This window comes from Solanum stenotomum, chromosome 11 (assembly GCF_019186545.1).
Source record: "Solanum stenotomum isolate F172 chromosome 11, ASM1918654v1, whole genome shotgun sequence".
Classification (NCBI taxonomy): Eukaryota; Viridiplantae; Streptophyta; class Magnoliopsida; order Solanales; family Solanaceae; genus Solanum; species Solanum stenotomum.
Genome location: NC_064292.1, coordinates 53,607,063 through 53,628,072, shown reverse-complemented (window position 1 = coordinate 53,628,072; position 21,010 = coordinate 53,607,063). Strand labels below are relative to the sequence as shown.

Here is a 21,010-nt window from a genome sequence, read left to right as displayed (position 1 = left end):
AATGATTGATAAATCCAGTAACTAAAATAAATCAAAACTTCATAAATTCAAGTTTTAACTTTGCTTCTTTTTAATAAAATAATTTAAATGGTATGGAATCATATTAATCAGATCGATAAATTTAGAATAGTAAATACATAAACAAAAGGTTTTATTTATGGGATCATAAGTTGTTGCCTAGTAGGTAAAGGAGCGTGTGCTAGGCACATGCTTAAGGGTCCTACAACTTCTACTACTTGTGGGCCCATATAAGTGAAACTCGAAGATTGTTCTCATTTAATAATATTTTATTCTTCGATTATATTATTATCTGTATTTTTTTTCTTCGATTGTCGTATTATATATGTTGTTCATTATGTTCAGCATAACTGCTTCATTGTTGTATTTTTCTTTCCATACTTGATTTTATTATTCTTTATGCCGAGAGTCTATCAAAAATCATCTCTCTATTTTCACAAGATAAGGTAAGATTGTGTACGCATCACCTTCCTCGAACTTTACTTGTGAAATTACATAGAGTATATTGTTATCGTAATAATCGAGGCAAAGACATTATTTTCTTCCACTTGTGATGTTTCTTCATGCAATGCATCTTGGAATAATGGTATTTGGTTCTTATAAGTTAGTAGGAAGTTTGATTTTTTTTCCCTTAGAATATAAATTTGTCTCTAAATTCTAAGAGATTGTGATGAATTCTTGAACATGCATTTATTCACATGCTTTGATACCTTCTATAATTTGAGTTCCTAATTGACTACACACTACATCCATTGAATCCTATTCCTTTTTAATGAAATATTCTCTTGGTTCCCTTTTTCTAAAAAAAAAATAGCAATAAAAAAATCAAAAAAAAATTGAATTAAAACTTTGTGATATAGCCCATCTTTATATCCCTAAAAAGGAAGGATACATGAAATTCATACATGGTGAGTTGGTGACTTAACACATTATGTATTATTATTTAAAATATCTTCACAGAGTTAATGTCACGTAACATATTGTATTACTCCCTCTGTTTTAATTTATTTGTCTTATTTTTCTTGTTAATTTGTTTTAAAAAAAGAATGTCTTTTTTCTTTTCTGACAACTCTTAAATTCTAACTTCACCTCACATGTTTAAAACCACAAAATTCAAGAACATTTTGTAACATTTCACGCATCTTTAGTTTAAAAAACCACAAAATTCAAAAATCTACCTTACTTTCTTAAACTCCGTAACAAGTTAAAATCAGGCGAATAAATTACAATGAATGAAGTATTATTATTTTTACTATATAGTTGTCACCAATCCAAATGGTTAGATTCACAGACAAGAAATTTGACCACTTGGATTAAACCTAATAGAATAATTGAATATCAATAAAAGATTAGGGTCCCTATTTGTATAGTACTTTTTTGCTGGTATTACCTAGGACAGCTATCATCTAGTCAATAATTCAGCAGTCACCCACTGTATTAGTGACAAGTACTCCTTCATTCTTAAACAAAAATCTCGAATTTGAGTCATAGACACCATATTTGTTAGGAGCGTTTTACTCCCCAATATGTGACTTTCTAACTCAAACCAAGATTTAATCAGACAAGCCAATACGAGTAGCAGACATCAGGTAAGAAACCAAAAAAAGATTGAACACATACCTAAAGCACCTTATCAATCATCAAATACATGTGTGCAACACAACTATTTCACGAGATACCAATAACCTCAGATAACTCAACCCACCAAAACTTAACGCATATCGAAAAAAATCACTTTGGCAAATTTTTATGAGGGAAATAGCTGCACAATAGTTTCTAAACATATTGCTTCTGTATAATATTGACATACATTGTAGCAATCTCAGTAAACTACTACTTGTAGTACAAATTTCTAAATGAATAAAAAATGATGAACAGTTACTCTATAGCAGCCATCAAGAAGAACCAAAAGACAAGAGTATCTAACAAAATTGGACAGAACCCTCTCTTCATCTCTACGCTTCGTATGGTGCAAGAGACTGCAATTCTTGATATTTTCTCCGCGATGTAGAAACAAAGGAAGTACTATGTAGGAGTATTTGGTATATGCTATGTACAAGTTTTGTTGAATACTCTTAGTAGAAGTAGTTGTTGTCGTTGTCATTCACTGCATCTTTACAAAGCATGGATCGAACATCTGCAATAGATCTAGGCGGTTCCAAGTCTTTCTCTTGAAGTGCATTGCCTAGATACTTTTGCATTCCTGATGCAAATATGTCATCTAAAATCTGCACGTTCGAAAACAGAACCATCAAGGAAATAAAGCATGAACCTTCCACTCCTATTTCAAGACGAAAAAGGAAATGTCTGATACATCGTTGTAAAATTTTGTTGAGGTATCAAGAAAATGATGAAGGTGAAAGAGTCAGGCTGGCACCACGGGGTTAGAATAGCGCAAGAGTCCAAACATGTTAGAATACATCAATTATCATATGCAAGTTTTTGAACCTATAAGAACCAGAAATCACAATCCCCTTATTTCCATATCAGTTATCACATGAAGATTCTAGATTACACAAAATTTAATCTCCCGGTGGAAAAAGTGGTGTTTGGTTTGGTGTATTAAGGATAATTCTGTCTTTAACCGTGCTTATCCATGTATTAAACCTTGTAGTGCTAATACCATGGTTTGAAGTTCTAATGATGTGATGATTCTAGAACACAAAATAGACTTAAAGAGCAGAAAAGTAGCATCAACTCACCGATACTGCAACTCGTGATGCTTTGTACCAAGATCTATTGTCTTTCCTCTCTTCCAAAAACTTGAGCACATCCTGAAATTAAACAACCGTGAGTCATTTGAAGAGTGCACAACATTAGGAAATATTTCTTGGATAACAAACAAGCGATTCACTAACCTGCCCCATACGATCCCAGAAGCCTCGACAAATAATTATGAAAACTTGCGTCTCAAATACCATATGAAGTTGCTCAATTGCATTATCCAGCAGATCCTTCAGCGGCTGAATCCTAACTCGTAAATCAGATTCCTGTGTACCTTCCTTAGCATCTTGGATTATCTTCTTCAGTTTAGTGGGACTATGTAATCTTGTCTGTATACAGAAACAATTATCACAACTCTTGCAAACATCAATAAATTTAGACAAGAAGTCAATTTTATACTGAGAGCACAAAACTGTAATGCATTCTGATAGAATACCTACATTTTCTACCAGTTTATCCATGATTGCTTGCATATAACCTCTGAATTTAGTTCTCAACATAACTGTAATTTCACTGATACACTCTCCTGGAGTGACATTTCCTCCATCCGGCAGGCAAGAACCCCATGACTTGAATTGCAGTTCTATTTGGGGCCGTAGAACATCCAACATTCTCTTCATAGAATTCAAAAGAATTCCCAGCTGAAAAATAACTCGAGTTATTTTTTTGCAAGTCGAAAACAGAAAAAATGGACTCATACATTTACAAGGCTATTGCAAAAAGACCAAGGAGCTCACCTCTTTGCAGACTGCAAATGGAGTTACTGTGCCTTTGGTGATTTTCTGGACATACTTGAGACCTAATTTAATGGGCATTATGTTCTCCTTTAATGGAGATAAAACATCCGCATACTGTCTGTCCAAAGTTTCAATAACCGCCTTTTCTACATCTGCTATAGCCTTTTGAAAAGACGTGGAAAACGTAAGTGTCATTAGTGAGTAACAAGGCATTGGAGGTATGTAATCTTGCTTTCTGGAATTGAGATGACCATACTCTTTTCACATATTTCATTTAAGCCTATCACTAATCTTAGAACCATATATAATACTTCTCAAGTGTTCTAATGCTAAACACTCAACAGCAAAACGGGGAGGGAAAAGACAAGATGAAGAACCTTTTCCCCCCTCCAAAAAGCTGATATTGCTATTAACATAAAATAAAAACATGTTTAGTGCTCAAAATAAAAACATGCTTAGTGCTCAAAGGACTTGAAGATGAAGAATTTGAAGAGCAATGTTTGTACATACAGTTTCCAACGAGAAAAGATATTCAGGCCATCGTCTTATGACAGCATCATATTCAGCTAATGTCTCCTTCAGTCGGTCATAGATATCATCAACAAAAGGAGTTGTTGAGTGCTGGGTATCTACACAGGGCCACTTTATCTGCAAATAATACCAAGTCAAGTACAGAATACTAAGAAAGAAGTTCAGAACAAACACGTCTGAAGATATTGTTGACTAGACACAGCAATGTGAGGATTGACATACCTTGTCAGGTTTACACAATTCGAGCAAAGCAAGACGCTTCTCCTTGATCCAGAGGGTAATGTATGGATGGAACAACTCCTTTGCATCAACTCCACCTTTGACAGGACTGTGAAAGGATTTTCACCTCTGTCAAAATCATACACGCAGGACATGCAGTATAAGCTGAAGTTCTGAACTAACAAATATGCATTACCTGATGTTCCAGTAACTAAAATCCTTCTGAAGATCAGCTGTTGCGACAATGAGTTCTGCTACAGGAGATGAGGGACCAGTGGGAGGACATGCAACAAGGAATGCACGCAATCTGCTACATAGCTCCGCGGAGTATATGGCTGATGAAAGATTTGGGAGGTCTAGGAAACTACAGAAGATTAATCCAGAAATAGCTGTGAGTAATGGCATTCCATATAGTAATTGTCTAATAACAGATCTACATGCTATCAGAATATATTTCCCTGCCTTTCCTAAATGTCTTCCTTTTCATCATATTACATCCAAGAGAAAGATGATTGCTCGTGTCCAGCATAGACCAACATCCAGAGTTTTTTTAATTCCGGAGAAAGACTTGCACAAGAACAACAAAATACAATAAGACAGATATATGCAAACAAATGGTTCACACCTTTTATTACCTCATGCTGACCTCAAAGCACAAAGTGCCTAAGTTCCTAAACAAGCTGCCAAGTTCCACAAATATATACAAACAAATGGCTCACACCTTTTATTACCAAATTGCCATGCTTTGAATAAAAGGCATCGAGCATACAACTTAGAGTAGACCAGTACGAATAGACTGTGATTGAGAGGGGTTTAACTAGAGTGACATGGGCAGTGACGATTCATATAGTCGAATCCAACTACCTTGATGGCTGAGGCATGATAGTTGTTTTTATTGTATGAGTAGAATTATCCAAAGTAGCAAGAAAAACAGGATAATAGATTGAGCTGTCAAAATCTGAAAACTAGAAAAAAGACCAGCTAACTTCAAAAGACCAATATGACCATCTAAAATTCCAGCTTTATAGCTGAATGACACAGGAAGTCACACTCCAGTGAGGGAGGGGAATGGTAGGGTACCTCGGAAGTATATTTTGATTATTGATCTGTATGTCTGTATGAACTTCATTTCTGATATTCGAACAAAGTGATACCATCTTCTGGTAAGCTGTGGAACGAGCCATAGGATCCATCAATATGTTGTCATTGTTGTTGGAGACAAATTCATCTGTTTCTGCCAAGTGTCTTCTGGATCTTTTCTTCGCAGCAGTCTACACAAAAAATAATGTGCAGAAGTGAGAAAGCTTCCAGAAGAAAAGGACTGTCTCACATCTTCCATTCCTTGAAAGAAAGAAGAAAGTACGAACAAAGTTTCTCTAACCTGAAAATATCTGCATAGTTTCAACTGGGCCTCCGGAGAAAGAATATCATTAAGAAGACTATACAGCTTCAAAGCAGGAGAAAGTGCAGGAGCAGCAACTCTAGTAGCGGGTTTGAACACATCTTCCATCCCTGATGGTAATGATTCGTCTAAAGACTTGTAGTTCTCAAAAACCAGAGCGACAATCAGCTCGATCTTTTCAGAAACTTCTCCTAAAATACGATTCTGGTACATGATAAAAAAGACAAAGTATCACAGTGAATACAAGCAGGTTCTGTAATCCCAGAGACACAGAAGTAATAAAATAACACTTGATTCTGAACCACAAACTTGCATGTGCTTAACATGTTAAAAATACTTCGTAAAAAATGCATGTTAAAAAACTGAAAGAAATGTGAATTTGGAAAAGAAAACTAAAATATAGAACAAAAGTGGAATTGATTAAAATTGTTTTTAAGAAAAAACAAAAAATAAACTGTTACCATCCTCAAAAAGAAGAAGAAAATACAGACAAAACCACTTATTCGATGTAGTTCCATTTTCGACACTTCGCTTTTTCTTGTCCGTGAGGTGGGTAGAGAGGTATGGGCGTAGGGGGTTGGAGAGGTGGAAGCATGCGAAACAAGAGACCATAAGATAGAACCACAGAAACTTATGTTTGTAGCAGCCAAACCAATAAATAACAACTGCAAATACTAAGTATGATCCAATCCTTTCTGACCACAAACATGATGGTTTTTATTTTCTCAGGATATGCTGATATTGCTTTGAATAAGTATATGGAATAAGTCAATTAAGTAAATCCAAAAGAAAAGCGGCAGAAAGTTCAAACCAAATCCTCTTACCTCTTGATGACTAAGGCTATTCTTAGGTTTAGAGACCACGGGTAGCAGCAAATCATATACCAAATTCAGACAATCTGCTGTGGGCGTCGCAACATCCATGACATAAGTAAGATATCTAACACACAATTTGAAATTTTTTAGTAGAATTCCTCATTTGTTTCATTTATCAAATCTCTGAGTGATGCTAATTAATGAAAGATTTTCCAAAATAATCTACCTTCTTACCTTAGTTTTGTATATGCATCCGAGACTCCATAGTATGATGCAAATTCAGTAACTAACCACCTCCAAGCACCATGGAGCAACAAATTTCTCTGCTGAAACTGTTGAACTTTCATTGCTGCTTCCAAAACAGAATCATATGCAACGGTTTCTGCGACAAGGCCACACTGGCACAAAAACAGGCAACAAATCAACTTCAGAAACCTAACTTCTGGTCATCCATCAAATCACATAATAGTGAATATAAAGAAAAATTATTGAATAAATAAATATATTCCATGTTTTTCTTATGGCAGAATATATCAACAGATATTGCAATGTCATTGTTATGAAATTAAGTACCATAGCAAAAAACCTGGAAAAATGTTTATCTAACGACAACATTCTTCAGGGGATGATATGATAGATCAAAATGTTCAATTATTTTCCACTACTTACAGAGAGAACATAAAAGCAAAAGTTCTATCAAAACAAACTCCAAACAACAAGAATTTGACATTCACCAAATTACATTTTATGATGACCACACAAACGGTTATATATGCATATGGTAATATAAATTTCATTTTATTTTTGATAAGGTAGTATAAAAGTATTCAAATAAAGCAACTTAGCGATTGCATACAGCATGAATCTAGAAATCCTTCAGAGAAAGCTATGATACTTGAGGTTTCGCAAGTTAAATTTTGTGTTTGTTAATTCAGAAAAGTAGGTGGAGAAGTACCAATGTTTGGCTTCTGGAAGTCTACTTATAGCCAAATAGCATGGAAGAAAATGAGGTTGTTACAGGATTTTTATACCTTAGTGTTGCTATTTTCATCAGGACTAGTTGAGTAATTGATGTATAGTTGTACTCTTCCAACAAGTTCATGCTCTGGCTCATGATATATGGACCACCAACGGAGTTTGTCTCCCTGCATTTTTGCAATAAAAACTAAGTGTTCCACCATATAAGTTAAACCTCAATAACAGAAATAATTACACATGAGAGCCAGAAAGTATACCGGATCATCAGCAATATCAGCAACCTGAGCTACTGCACGGCCGCAGTAATTTCCCTTCGAGTCACGTACGTCAACAATTAAGTCATCCCCCAGCCCCTCCGGTAAGCTGAGTTGTATTATTGGTGATGTAAACCATCAATGTCAAGAATATGAAAAAAATGCTATATCTAAAATTTGAGCAAACAAGTCCAACGTACAATAGATGGGTTTCAGCGGATCCAGCTAGCATTTTCACTGTATCCTCTTCAGGTAAACTTTTCAATCTCAACGAACAAAAGTATGTCTCTGCATCAAGATGAAAATCAAACTTAAGAGGCATTGTCTAGAAGGAGTAAAGCTGTGTCCAGCTTTCTGGCAACACACTTATCACTTTTTTTACCGAAACTTAGGCACAAAGTTTCAAATATCAAAACATTTTGAAGTCCTACAAAGAAAGAAATGAACTGAACTAAAGTACATTGTTCCTCAAATCTCCTATTCTAAATCCTATGCAGAATAGGTCATCAAGTATTCACTAGATCCATAGTAATTGGAACAATAAGAAATGCTTTCCACCTTAGCATTCACCGAGGACAACTGACTAGAAGAAGGGAACCAAAGGTACTAATGATTATTACTCCAAGAACTCAGCTAAGAATTGCATACCTGGAACTACTTCATATGATGCTGAACTGCTTCGTAAAGTAGTTACACCAAGTTTCAAAATACCAGAAACGTCTTTCACATAACGAGTACCAGCATGAAGGTATGCCAAGCTTTGATGTGATAAAGAACCATTTGGAGGAATCCTTGGAGTCACACGTACTTTTCGTATGGCTCCCCATTCAGAACTGATGGTCGATTTTACATTGGACAACTGAGCACGTATAGCCTCCAGTTTTACTTTTGGTGGTTTCAGAGTGGAAAAGCTGCAGCCTGTGGGTGGGTCCAATGCCATTTTCACTTTTCGCACTACAAGAAAGTCATATAGTTCAGTTTGACAACCGATTTGTCTATGGGAGAAGTCATCAAAACTATAAATGAAACCACTAAAGCACCTTGTACTTTCAGCTTGCCAAAAGTTTTCTTTGGCTTCATCGAGGCTCCCTCACTGACGAGTTCCAAGGACCTTTTCCTCAACAGTTCTTCCTCCGATTGTAACAACACTTGCCTTGCGCTGGAATAATGGTAATATAAGCTCCATATTACAGATAAATAAATGTGCAGGATGAATTTTTTGATGAATTGACATGCTATTACAATATGCGCAAACATTACAAAGCAAAATGGTGGTCCTATGGAAGTGACGGAAATCAAACAGAGTACACCATATAGACTCAGTATGCAGTACCAGAGACCAAGTCATCATTAAAATAAAAGTCCAATTCAAAATTTCTATCACAAGTAGACAACTTATTGGTATCCAGATAAGTCTCAGCTTCTGAACTTCCCAAAGCGATCCGTCTCTGAAGACCATTTTTTGTAATCCAACAGACTAATTCTGCAATTTCTGGCAGCATATTAATGTATTCTGTAAAAGACAGGATTATTTGGGACTCCAAACAAGATATAGCTTCTTCCATATTTTTCACTGAGTAGAACATACAGAACATGGAAACAGAAATAGAGTGCAAGTATTGGAACAAAACGCACCCAAAAGCATCTCGTAACGAGGCACATTCATTTTCCAAGAAAGCTGGAGCCTCGTGGCAACCCTTCTCCCATGAGTGAAGACATAGTCGAATACATGCCTCATAAGCAACGAAACTTTGCCAACTACCTCGTCCACTGTATCCAACTCAAATTACACAAGAAGATGATGAATAAATTGAATAATTGTAACAGAAACTTTAGAAAAATTTAGACCACTCTGAGTGAAATACCTAGCATGATATGTTGGAAAGAGGGCAGGTGAAGAATTAGAAGGTACACCACCAGCCCTGAGAATGATAACAAGGTTGTCACTTTTGTCTTCAAATTCTTCGAGGATTATTCAGAAAAATAAAATATGTGATGATGTATACCTTCCAGATGGATCAGATTGTCCATCTTTTGTAGAACCTGCGGTTGCAGTTTTATATGTTTTAGCTTCATCCATTGCTACAGAACAACCTGATATTTCTGGGAAGGGGATATCATCTGCCACAAAAGTTTTACGTTGCACAGCAACTTGATCGCATTCCTGTAATGAACCACCTAACGGGGGTGCACTGGGAATATCACTTTTGAACAACTTCAGTCTCTGCTTCAGCACATAACAGAATCAGTAGGCAGAACAAGAGTAACATATTGTCATATTCACATATGAAATATTAATACAAGAAGAACAGAGTGCTTAATCCTCCTTATAACAGTTACGCAGACACAGTTATGGAGGCACAGATGATCAGAGCTTATACCACAAACAACAAACATAAGAATCTCAATCCCTTAACTATCATTACAAACTACTTAGATTCAAGAAGAATCGCCAGAAGTTATTGTTCATTAATAAGTGACACCTCTAAGATGCAAACATAGCTGCTGCATCTACACCCACCAGTTTTTTTTCATCTAGACCCTCTGGTTTCAAACAATTACTGATATTCCTGATTCACTACAAGTACCTCATTCAGTGTGGACCACGGTTTTTAAGGCTTGAACTTCTTGCAAATGATTTTAAAAGCTTAAACTTCCGTCCACCTTCTTGGGCAACTTATGTCAAAAACATAGCTGCTGCATCTACACCCACCAGTTTTTTTCATCTAGACCCTCTGGTTTCAAACAATTACCGATATTCCTGATTCACTACAAGTACCTCATTCAGTGTGGACCACGGTTAATAAGGCTTGAACTTCTTGCAAATGATTTTAAAAGCTTAAACTTCCGTCCACCTTCTTGGGCAACTTATGTCAAATAGAAACCCAAGATACTTGGTCTCCTAAGTAGTGGCAATAAGCAGCCTACTCATCAAGAGAAATAAGTTCAGGAAAAAAAGGGATTCCTTTAATCACTCACATAACAATCTTGCTAAATGTTATGTCTACTTTCCTGGTTACTTTAGAGTCTCGTTAATAGACATTCAATGGGTACTCTTATGAACTATAACTGTTGTATTCCATGAGAAGCAGAAGCATAAACAGATCAAACATAAACTTTGCCCCAAAATAGGAACTTCATAAATATCAAGCCTTATTCATCAGTTTGAGCATTAAAGTAATATCCTAGCAGATTTCACATTACTTCAGTTTTTTATATCACTCAACAAGTATAAAACTATCCCAAGATTCCACTCACTAGTCCTACATTGTTTACCCAACAGGCAAAAGTAGAACAGCAAACCTGTCTAGAAGACTTCACATTCGACTCCCAGGATGAGGCACTCTTGTTACAGATCAAAAATGGCAACGAAGTTGTAGTTTTAGAACTTGCAACAGAATTTGATGAACTTTTAACTACATTACCAGGATACACACTCTCAGAATGGTTCCACATTTTCTGCTGAAGTTCATCATTGGTGGCATTACCAATATGTTTATTGAAGGAATCCTCTCTCTTTGAAGTACCAACATTCGGAAACTTATCATCTTGGGGTGAAGTTTCAACGGAGTGATGTCCATCATAAACCTCATCATCTGAATCAAAACCAATATCCATATCCGACCCCCACCCATTATCATATCCACCACTGCCACTCACAGGTATAGTTCTTGAACCAGGGATAACACCAGATGGCAAATGCCCAGCTTGAAAGTTAGAACCACATATTACTCCAAAGCCCAATCCATTGTTTTTTCGGCCAAGAACAGGATCAGATTGCATTCTCTGAGTATACATTGTAAGTTATCTCTTCTTCACACTATCTCCTACCTAATTCAAATCAAGGGGTTGTCCAACTTATCACAAATACTCAAACACAACAAGCACAAAACAAATAAAAAGACAATCTTTTTCCTATTGTCACAAACAAAAGCCAACAACAACAACGAACCCGGTGAAATTTCCTAAGTAGAGTCTGAAGAGGATCGCGTGTACGCAAACCTTACCCTACCTCATCAAGGTAGAGAGGTTGTTTCCTAAAGATCCTCGACTCAAGCGCAACAAATCAAACAAGTAATAATGACAGTGAAGAAAACACAGCAACTAACACAATCTTAACATATGACATTAATCATCCAGAGCAAGTCAAAGGGTTTCTGTCAATCAACATTCTGATTAGGGCTTTTACACTAACATATCTAATACCATATAGAAACACATAAACAATGGGTAAAAAAACTAAATGGGGTTTGCAGAAATAACCAATAGAAGTATCCAGAACTTACAAAGAGCAAGAAAGCCCAGTTCTTTAATGAGAAAGATGAGCAAATCACAGTTCTAAAGATTGCTTTTTTTTGCCCCTTAGCAACTCAATCAAGAAAAGCAAAACCCAATTTGACAATCTTTGCTTAAGAAATCAAAGATTCAGTGTACACACAAAGTTCACTTGCCATAAATAACACAACAAGTGAAAATAGAGCAAAGAAAAAAAATTATTAAAAAGAGGCAAAGAAAAGGACAGAAAAAAATGACTAAAATAAGGAAAAGATTGGAACTTTTTTCTTTATATGCATGTTATGTATATTATACAGAGTCACAGACAGATTGTAATGCACTTGTTGTAGGGTAAAAAAGTGACAGCTAGTTTAGAAGAAGAAGAAAATAAAAATCCTTTCTCACTCTAGAGCATAAAGCATTTAATTGTGTCCCTTCTCTTCTTTCTTTTTTTTCGACTCACCTTAAAGTCCGACTAAGTCAAATTCATTCGCGTAAGACCAAAATGCTTTCTTGGTCAAATATTATTAAATTCGTATACATAACTCAAAATTAAAACTTCTTGACTAAGTTTAAAAATAATCTCATCTGTTGTGCCACGTAGTTCGATAAATAATGTAATTTACCATTAGTCTAGTGCTGAATAATTTACTGAAAATGTAGTTAAATCATGTATTTGAATTCTCCTAAATTTCTGTTAAGTTTATCTTTTGTCCACTTTTTACTCTTTTCTTTTCTGTTAAAACTTGAAATTTAGTTAAATCACATGCATTAGTAATGTAGTATTTCTATTAATTATAACTATAAAAAAAAAAAAAAAAAAAAAAAGATTGACGGAGACGTGAGGAAAGTAACGCGAGTATGACGTGGCAATGCTTATAATAACGGCTGGTCGTTTAGTGGCGCGTTTTTTGCCGCGGGAGGAGCGGTTTTGGTTACACACAAGAAATTTACTTAATTAAGTTTAGGGTGTGTTTGGGATGAAAGGAATTTTTAATATTTTTTTTTGTGCTTATTTTGAGTGTTCGATAAGTAAGTAAAAAAATTTATTTGTAATATAGTGAAATTATATGGGAGTGAGGAGTGAGGATTTGGGGGTGGCCTCGTGGTGGAGTTGGGATGGTCAAGCAGTGATCAAGTAAAAGAGAACATATGGAGTAATTGAGTGAGCACGAAATTTGGGAAAGGAATGAGAATTACTTGACTTAATTTAAAATAAGTCATAATTAATAATGGAATCGAAATTTTTACTAAACGAGTTCAAAATATATGAAAAGACAAAAAAACAAGTAGGTGAGAGAATGTATGAATGGGACAGAGCATTATTGTATTCGGTGCTTTACCTTATTGACTAAGAAAAAGATTTCAAAAAAAGGAATAAATATTTAATTTATTTATTATAAATATTCTGTGATTTGGAAAGATATAAAATTTTAGATTCCTTTTGAGTATTAAAGTCTTCTTTTTTGGACTAATGTTTTCACTACTACTTTACTTGCGTCTTCTCTATGCATTTGCAAGAATGAGTGACATAATATGTATGTGTCATATGTCATGACTTTCGAAAAGTAAAATATGACAAAAGTAATTTTAAAATCAACTTATAATAAATGTCATGAAAAAATCAAAGAGTTTCAAAGTATTGGTCAAATGAACATTAAGTGCAAAGAGTTGAGATTATAAATGTTTTACCTTAGCATTAATGAAGTAATTTATATAGGCATATTTAGTTGGAAATTTAATGAACCAGTTGAGAAATTATTAAATTCTGAGGGGAAGTTTCGTTGTTTGAGTCGTAGAATCAGTCACTGCTATTCGCATTAGGATAGGCTACTCACATTACATCTACGATACAGTGATAAAGTTATTTTCATGTGATTTATAGATCGTGAGTTCGAGAAAACATATGTGCATATACACAGATTTCTATTATTCACACTGGCATGGATAGATCTCTTCTACTATAAGATACAGCTCCTTCTTGCACAAAACTAAAAAGGAACACAAGTTCTCTCCATGTAAAAATTAATCATCTCGAGAACCTAACGTCTTCTGCTTAAGATCTTCAATTTTAGCAGCAAACTCATCTCTATTCTTCTGCAGATACAATATCATTTCAAAGAGTTAGAACCATATATGAACGTAAAGTTTCTCGAGATAACTCATAAAAGATGAATACACGAATCGATAATGAGCTGCATTGACATGTCGATGAGTCCACTGAAATTAGAAGTGCAGCTTGAGCAAAATAGTAAGTAGTGCAGGCATTACCTTGAATAGTAGATAACGGGAGGTGAACCAGAGAGCGTAGCCAAGACCCACCAATTCCATTAATTTAGGAAACTGAAAAATTATACAATACAGAACGACTGTCAGCAACGAGGAAAACATATTTCAAAGAAATAACAAAAAGGTCGATTGTGATAGAGAGGAAAGTACGAACCAAAGGAACAGAGTCGATGGCTCCAACAATTGAAGTTGTCAACCAAAGAGCAGTGAGAACAGCACCACCAAATAGGATAATTGAAGAGGAATCTTTAGGATCATACTGGTAAGTAGGAAATCTTTGTGTCAACAATTGGAAGGAAATCTCAGATGTAGACAAGGCGACAATTTATAATCAACAGTATGAGAAAGTGAAACGGTAGTAGTGATAGTTAGCTTCTTCAAATTTTCCATAGCTTGCGGATATCTTTAGTTTAAGCTACGAGAAAATCTCATATACAATGAAGCATTTGGATGTCAATAAGTTAAGCTATACAACAAAAGCTAAATTCACCAGATCCTTTGTTAGTGTCCCTCCCAAGTCCTAAAAAGCAAGAAGCACTAAGAAGGCCATACACAAACAAATTTGAGAAAACAAAAAAATATGTCACACATCCCCATAAACTAGAAACTACAAATGCACCAAATACATTGCATGATGAAAAAAAGAGCACATTGCATAATTCAACGAACCACAACCATATCACAGAGGAAGGGAGGATTATGAGAAGAGAATGACAGACAGTATGATACTTAAAGAATAGCAAGGAAGGTGAGGTTTGCTCAGGTAACCGCTCAGAACCGGCATGACTGCCGATGCATCTTCAAGCCTTGCGACTTTCAAAAGCTGAATTTTCATCACAGCAACCAGATTTAATACTAAATATTACATCTAATAAGGAATAATTCAGTGGGAAAATAGGGGGAAGATAAAAATCAATTTTGCATGATGACCCTTCGCAGGAAAATGGTCACAAGTGTTAACGGGTAAACTAGTGAAGCAAGAAATACCTCAACCAGAATTTCAACAGCAAAATCATTTGGAACCATCAGAAACCATCTGTATTTTGTTGAAACATATCTTGCAATTGGACATGTTTCACAAGCTTTGCAAAATGAAGAATAGAAAAAGAAATTGATTAAGATATGACTGCTCAGGTAACCGTTCAGAATCAACATCACTGTTGACGGTTTCACCAAGTATAGAAACTTTCGACATATTCCAAGTTTCATCACAGCAGTCCGCTTGCGGCAATACAAAAGCAACACTAACCAAGAAGAGAGCCAAATTATGTGTTTTTATTGAATAGGTTAGAAAGAAGGGGGATAAGAATTATTGAGCTTAAGGAACTTAGGTGGTTTGATGTTAGATTATAAATGAAGAAAGTCAATGACTCAAATCAAAATTAGTAGGGGTCCTTTATATAAATCCTCTATATATTCAAAGGATTCATCAAAGACGGACTTATTTATTGAAACATGAGTTATTGAACATGTATTTCAGAAGCATTTCAAATGAAGACTAAAAAAGGAAGTGATAAAATATGACTGCTCAGGTAACCGCTCAGGGTCAACATTACTGTTGACGGTTTCATCAAGGTGTCAAACTTTCAACAAGTTCTGAGTATCATCACAGCAGACGACTTTTTCAACATCTTAAAAAAACCAATAAACAAAAGAGAAAAATTAAGTGTGTTTTTCTAATACCTCTAGGAGATTAAGGGATAAGAATTCACAAAATGCTGATCGTGCTGAATGAACTTAGATGGCTTCAATAAAATCAATCAACGCCTCATTCCAGATGGTTGTCAATTATTTGTTTCTTATGTCTCCTTACTGACTATTCAATATTTAAAACATCACCAAATTTAGACTACTATTAGTTGAAAGGTGCAGTGCAGTTAAACATCTATTTCACAAGTATTTCAAAATATGACAACTAGAAGAAGCATGAAGATATGACTGCTCAGGTAACCGCTCAGGGTCAACATTACTGTTGACAGTTTCTTCAAGGTGTCAAACTTTCAACAAGTTCTGGGTATCATCACAGCAGACGACTTTTTCTACATCTTAAAAACACCAATAATGGGATTTCAATGGGTATGTTGTTGTTGTAAAAACACCAATAAACAAAAGAGAAAAATTATGTGTGTTTTTCTAGTATATGTAAGAGATTAAGGAACAAGAATTTCCAAAATACTGATTGTGCTGGAATGAAATTAGGTGGATTTGATATCAAGTAGTTGAGAAGAAAATCAATCAACGAATCAACAACCCCTCATTCCAGACGGCTGTGTCTCAGTTATTTGTATCCTATGTCTCCTTTCCGGCTATTTCAATATTTGAAAAATCACCAAATTTAGACTACTATTTGTTGAAAGGTTCATTGCAGTTAAACATTAATTTCACAAGCATTTCAAAATATGACAACTAGAAGAAGCATGAAGATATGACTGCTCAGGTAACCGCTCAGGGTCAACATTACTGTTGACGGTTTCATCAAGGTGTCAAACTTTCAACAAGTTCTGAGTCTCATCACAGCAGTCAGACTTTTGACAATAAAAAAGAACCACCAGCAAGAAAGAGAGACAAATCAAGTACTTTGCTAGCATATGTTTGAAAAAGGTGACCCAGACTTGCTTTGGATGGAGGCATAGTAGTCAATATTGTATATAAGAGATCTTCACAAACTGCTGAGCCTATACTTTTATAATATGAACTTAATCCCTGTATTTTTGACCTAGCTGTCTTGAGAATGACTCTATGTGTTGTTCAAGGAATTAAAAAATGTCTTAACTAACCTCCTTAATACTTTGATTTGTTGGAAACAACGTCCCAAAAATGTATACCTATGTTTATTTTTTCTCTGAATGGATTTCTTTTTTTTGGGAAACACTTCTCCATATGGATCATTTTCCCTCTCCAGATATTGCAATTTTAATCTCCTTGTTCCTATTCTTTGGGCGTAATGATATGGTGTTTGCTGTACAGACAGACCATTAAATGTATACTACTTGGTACACCAGAATGGCTAGTCAAAGAGTCAATATTCACAGCAAATTGTTAGTTCAGTAAGTCTTACTGAAACAACAAACTATAAGAAGATGGAACGCACCTTAATATTTAGCGTGTCAAAGAACTTGGACAATTGCGATTCAAACTCCAAAGCAGAATCTTCTATTGGTGCTTCAGCTTGAACAGCAGAATCTTCTATTGGTGCTTCAGCTAGAACAGCAGAATCTTCTTTGGGAGGTTCATATGTCAAGGACACATAAGCATCTGTCTCTTTGTCTTGACTAGAATCGTCAATTGGTGCTTCATTCTGAACAGCTTCATCGTCTTTCTCTTCAACTGTAGGAGGTTCATATGTCAAAGATGCATAAGAAGCTGTTTCTTTGTCTTCTCTAGTATCTTCTATTGGTGCTTCATCCTGAACAACTCCATCATCTTTCTCTTCAACTTTAGGAGGTTCATATTTCAAAGCTGCATAAGCATCCGTTTCTTTATCATTCCTAGAATCTTCTATTGGTGCTTCATCCTGAACAGCTGCATCATCTTTCTCTTCAACTGTAGGAGGTTCATATGTCAAAGATGCATAAGAATCTGTTTCTTTGTCTTTCCCAGAATCTTCTATTGGTGCTCCATTCTGAACAGCTCCATCATCTTTTTCTTCAACTTTAGGAGGTTCGTATATCAAAGATGCATAAGCATCTGTCTCTCTGTCTTTGCTAGAATCTTCAATTGGTGCTTCATTCTGAACAGCTCCATCATCTTTCTCTTCAACTTTAGGAGGTTCGTCTATCAAAGACGCATAAGCATCCGTCTCTTTGTCTTTACTAGAGTCTTCAATTGGTGCTCCATTCTGAACAGTTTCATCGTCTTTCTCTTCGACTTTAGGAGGTTCGTATATCAAAGACGCATAAGCATCCGTGTCTGCGGCAGTCCTAGAATCTTCTACTGGTGCTCCATTCTTAACAGCTCCGTCGTCTTTCTCTTCAACCGTAGGGGGTACATATAACTCATAAGCCTCTTCCTCTGATTTTGATCTAATAGCTCCATCATCTTTCTCTTCAACCGTAGGTGGTACATATAACTCATAAGGCTCTTCCTCTGATTTTGATCGAACAGCTCCATCATCTTTCTCTTCAACCGTAGGAGGTACATGTAACTCATAAGCCTCTGTCTCTGCTTTTGATCTAACAGCTCCATCATCTTTCTCCTCAACCGTATGAGGTACATATAACTCATAAGCCTCTGTCTCTGCTTTTGTTCTAACAGCTGAGCCTTTACGGTAAAATAATCCTGAAGTATAAACAGAAAACCATAAGATGGCAAACAATCACTCTTCCACCACCATTATCCAATCAAAGTCACGAACAACTCAACAAAACCAATGCCAAAAAACTAAATTTTCTTTCCTCAAGTCACTATTGGAGCTCTCAGACAATTTACCAAAACTTAGCAGCCTCTACATAACGACAAATCTGAGCAACTCTTAACAAAAAGCCATATTTTAATACATGTTTTCCACAGTTAGTCTAAACATTGAATCTTGTCATTAACCCAGAAAACAAAAACCCCAATTTGAAAACATTTATGAGCCCATTAAATATAGTACTTACCAAAAAAAATCACGAAAATAGTAACTATGTAGCCGGATGTTTTCCTTTGCATTGGTATAGTTCAGTGTATCAGGTATAACTATATTATAATAAATTAGAACATAAAAAACTATTTTAGAAATGAAAAAAAAATCCAAAGTTACATCCAAAATATATATAAACTACATAACAGTAAATTAAACAATCCTCATTAGCATTAGAGCACCAAACAGCAAAAGATTATTTAACTTCAACACAATAAAAAACGAACAAGGCACCTCTAGAAATTAAGGAAATGGGTAAAGATCCAAGAAAAAGATTTACTATTTACTACTTTTTCTAGCTGATATACATAGAATGTACACAATCATACACATATTATACCAAAATTATACATCCGCCTGCTATTTTTCGTTTAATTAATCAAATGGGTAGCCGGCAATTCAGGTTAGTTCTTCAAATAAAAAACAAAATGCTGAACATACAGAAGAAAAAAAAACAGACTTTACACACAAATATCGCACAATTTCTAACACCCAATCAAAAACCCTAGAATTCGAAATACCAACCTGAATTGAATCGAGATTTTGGGTTTTTTTTTAGTAGAAGAGAGGGTCTCCATTGGAGTTGAGTTCGATTACTAAGCCTATAATTTGGATGATTCGAGAAGGTTTGAGGTACACAAAGCTCCATTTTTTCAGCTACTAATGCTGTTTAACCCTGAAAAAAAACAGAGGGGTAATGGAGGTTTATATAGATGAAGAAGAAGAGGAGGAGAAAACGCTAGGGTTTTAGCTTTTAGGTGTGGTGGTGGTGTTACTGGGCTCAACAAAATCTTGGAATGTGAAGCAGGTGGAGAAAAATGAGTGAAATAGAAAAAAAGCTAAGGCAATGAAATATCTTTATGTATAAATTATAGGAATCACATATTATAAGTACTAAATAACATTCTATCCCTTCTAGTTTTCTATTTACCAAAAATCCCTTAAAAATGATGTTTGCGGGATACATAGCGTTGTACACAGGATACATTAGGTTTGATACATTCCACATAGCGGGATACATAGCATTGTGCACGGGATACATTAGGTTTGATACATTCCACATAGCGGGATACATAGCGTTGTGCACGGGATACATGCGGGATACATAACGTTGTGCGTGGGATACATAGCGTTTGATACATTCCACATAGCGGGATACATAGCGTTGTGCACGGGATACATAGGTAAATAAGGGATTTTTGAAATTTTTGAAATAAGTAGGGATAAATGGATATTAAGGTAAGTAGAGGAGTGTAGTTAAGTAATTTGTCCTATCTTTATTGGTAGTATTATATTGAAAAGTTTAGTTGGGCCTTTGAACTTAGGACCACCATCAATCTCATTCTTGGGCTCTTTTTGTTTTATTTAGTCGAGAGTCTGTCGAAAATAATTGATTTATATTTGTGTCTATCATATTTTTAGGAATCGCTTAGTGTAAGATATAACGTATAATAATCTCAACATAAAATACAAAACTATTTCATCTTGCGTTTGATTGGAGGTATTAGGCAGTCATGCAATTATTTATCCCACCCTTTATGCCTTAGAGATGAGATAAGTTATTCCATATGCATAATAGAAATAATTTTGAAATAACATGTTGCCAACAAAACGAACCCTAGATCTTATGTGTGGATTTATATTAAATATGTTATTTTTATTGTTATTGTGAAATTACACGGAATGTGTTGTTTGATGTTGTTGCTTTACTAAGAATTACTAGAAACTCGATGTTTACTCATGGTTTTTTTTTGTTTTTGGTTATTGTGAATATCATTTGCGTATCAATACAAGATATGCCTATTGGACTGCTTACATATTAACGAGTAAATATTTTTAAAGTATTTATATAAATAGATATAATTCATGTAATAGTGTAAACTATCAAAATCAAGAAAGAAATAACAATAGCTAATATAAGTATACGAAAGAACCTTTTTTTATTTGAATCCTTGTGATGCAATTGGATTTCACGAGGTAGTCTATTTTGACTAGGTCATTAATCTACATTCATTTGTTATTGTTTTTACACATATACCACTTTAGATATACGATATTTGGTTGATTTCGATAAAATCAAACTTTATATACATTGTTTGAAATTTTGTATAGCTGAAGTTCATATGTTTTTATCTAAAGTTGACTTG

At 35.1% G+C, this 21,010-nt stretch overlaps 2 protein-coding genes and 5 non-coding genes across 12 annotated transcripts; all 7 read right to left on the bottom strand.

The window, feature by feature from the left end:
- Positions 1-1,786: 1,786 nt before the first annotated feature.
- LOC125844085 (uncharacterized) lies at positions 1,787-12,173 on the bottom strand. The gene is made up of 22 exons (XM_049523325.1): positions 11,965-12,173; positions 10,982-11,509; positions 9,685-9,902; positions 9,544-9,600; positions 9,314-9,448; positions 8,719-8,837; positions 8,327-8,632; positions 7,879-7,966; positions 7,682-7,787; positions 7,478-7,591; positions 6,681-6,844; positions 6,456-6,570; positions 5,611-5,835; positions 5,310-5,500; positions 4,426-4,593; positions 4,233-4,338; positions 3,990-4,127; positions 3,480-3,641; positions 3,183-3,383; positions 2,877-3,071; positions 2,721-2,792; positions 1,787-2,246 (listed from the first exon to the last, which is right to left on the bottom strand). The coding sequence occupies exons 2-22, from the start codon at positions 11,474-11,476 to the stop codon at positions 2,094-2,096; spliced, it is 3,528 nt and encodes a 1,175-aa protein (XP_049379282.1). The 5' UTR covers positions 11,477-11,509; positions 11,965-12,173; the 3' UTR covers positions 1,787-2,093.
- Positions 12,174-13,797: 1,624 nt separating this feature from the next.
- Positions 13,798-19,703, bottom strand: LOC125844172 (uncharacterized). Of its 6 annotated transcripts, none has more exons than XM_049523434.1 (6): positions 19,389-19,703; positions 17,464-18,520; positions 17,334-17,430; positions 14,397-14,501; positions 14,225-14,296; positions 13,798-14,050 (listed from the first exon to the last, which is right to left on the bottom strand). In XM_049523434.1, exons 1-6 carry the CDS (start codon positions 19,510-19,512, stop codon positions 13,979-13,981), a joined length of 1,527 nt encoding a protein of 508 aa, XP_049379391.1. In that variant the 5' UTR covers positions 19,513-19,703; the 3' UTR covers positions 13,798-13,978. The 6 variants fall into 6 exon arrangements, with proteins under 6 accessions (XP_049379391.1, XP_049379395.1, XP_049379392.1 ...); XM_049523438.1 differs by having other exon boundaries at positions 17,334-17,420; positions 17,658-18,520; XM_049523435.1 differs by having other exon boundaries at positions 17,334-18,372; positions 18,415-18,520.
- Positions 14,998-15,085, bottom strand: LOC125846188 (small nucleolar RNA snoR128). The gene has a single exon (XR_007444343.1). It is a non-coding gene; the product is annotated as a small nucleolar RNA snoR128 (small nucleolar RNA).
- Positions 15,369-15,459, bottom strand: LOC125846186 (small nucleolar RNA snoR128). Its single transcript, XR_007444341.1, has one exon. It is a non-coding gene; the product is annotated as a small nucleolar RNA snoR128 (small nucleolar RNA).
- On the bottom strand, positions 15,767-15,857 carry LOC125846185 (small nucleolar RNA snoR128). The gene has a single exon (XR_007444340.1). It is a non-coding gene; the product is annotated as a small nucleolar RNA snoR128 (small nucleolar RNA).
- Positions 16,181-16,271, bottom strand: LOC125846187 (small nucleolar RNA snoR128). The gene has a single exon (XR_007444342.1). It is a non-coding gene; the product is annotated as a small nucleolar RNA snoR128 (small nucleolar RNA).
- On the bottom strand, positions 16,672-16,762 carry LOC125846184 (small nucleolar RNA snoR128). The gene has a single exon (XR_007444339.1). It is a non-coding gene; the product is annotated as a small nucleolar RNA snoR128 (small nucleolar RNA).
- Positions 19,704-21,010: the final 1,307 nt, after the last annotated feature.

Excerpts from the sequence above, each read along its gene's own strand:
- LOC125844085 (XM_049523325.1), bottom strand. The coding sequence starts at position 11,476 with ATGTATACTCAGAGAATGCAATCTGATCCTGTTCTTGGCCGAAAAAAC. Across the intron at positions 6,845-7,477 it reads ATGAAAATAGCAACACTAAG|TGTGGCCTTGTCGCAGAAAC; the intron begins GTATAAAAATCC and ends TTTTTGTGCCAG. Across the intron at positions 3,642-3,989 it reads ATCTTTTCTCGTTGGAAACT|GCTATAGCAGATGTAGAAAA; the intron begins GTATGTACAAAC and ends TCTTTTCAAAAG.
- LOC125844172 (XM_049523433.1), bottom strand. The coding sequence starts at position 19,512 with ATGGAGCTTTGTGTACCTCAAACCTTCTCGAATCATCCAAATTATAGG. Across the intron at positions 14,502-17,333 it reads TTGACACGCTAAATATTAAG|TATGATCCTAAAGATTCCTC; the intron begins GTGCGTTCCATC and ends CCTACTTACCAG. Across the intron at positions 14,297-14,396 it reads CCATCGACTCTGTTCCTTTG|TTTCCTAAATTAATGGAATT; the intron begins GTTCGTACTTTC and ends ATAATTTTTCAG.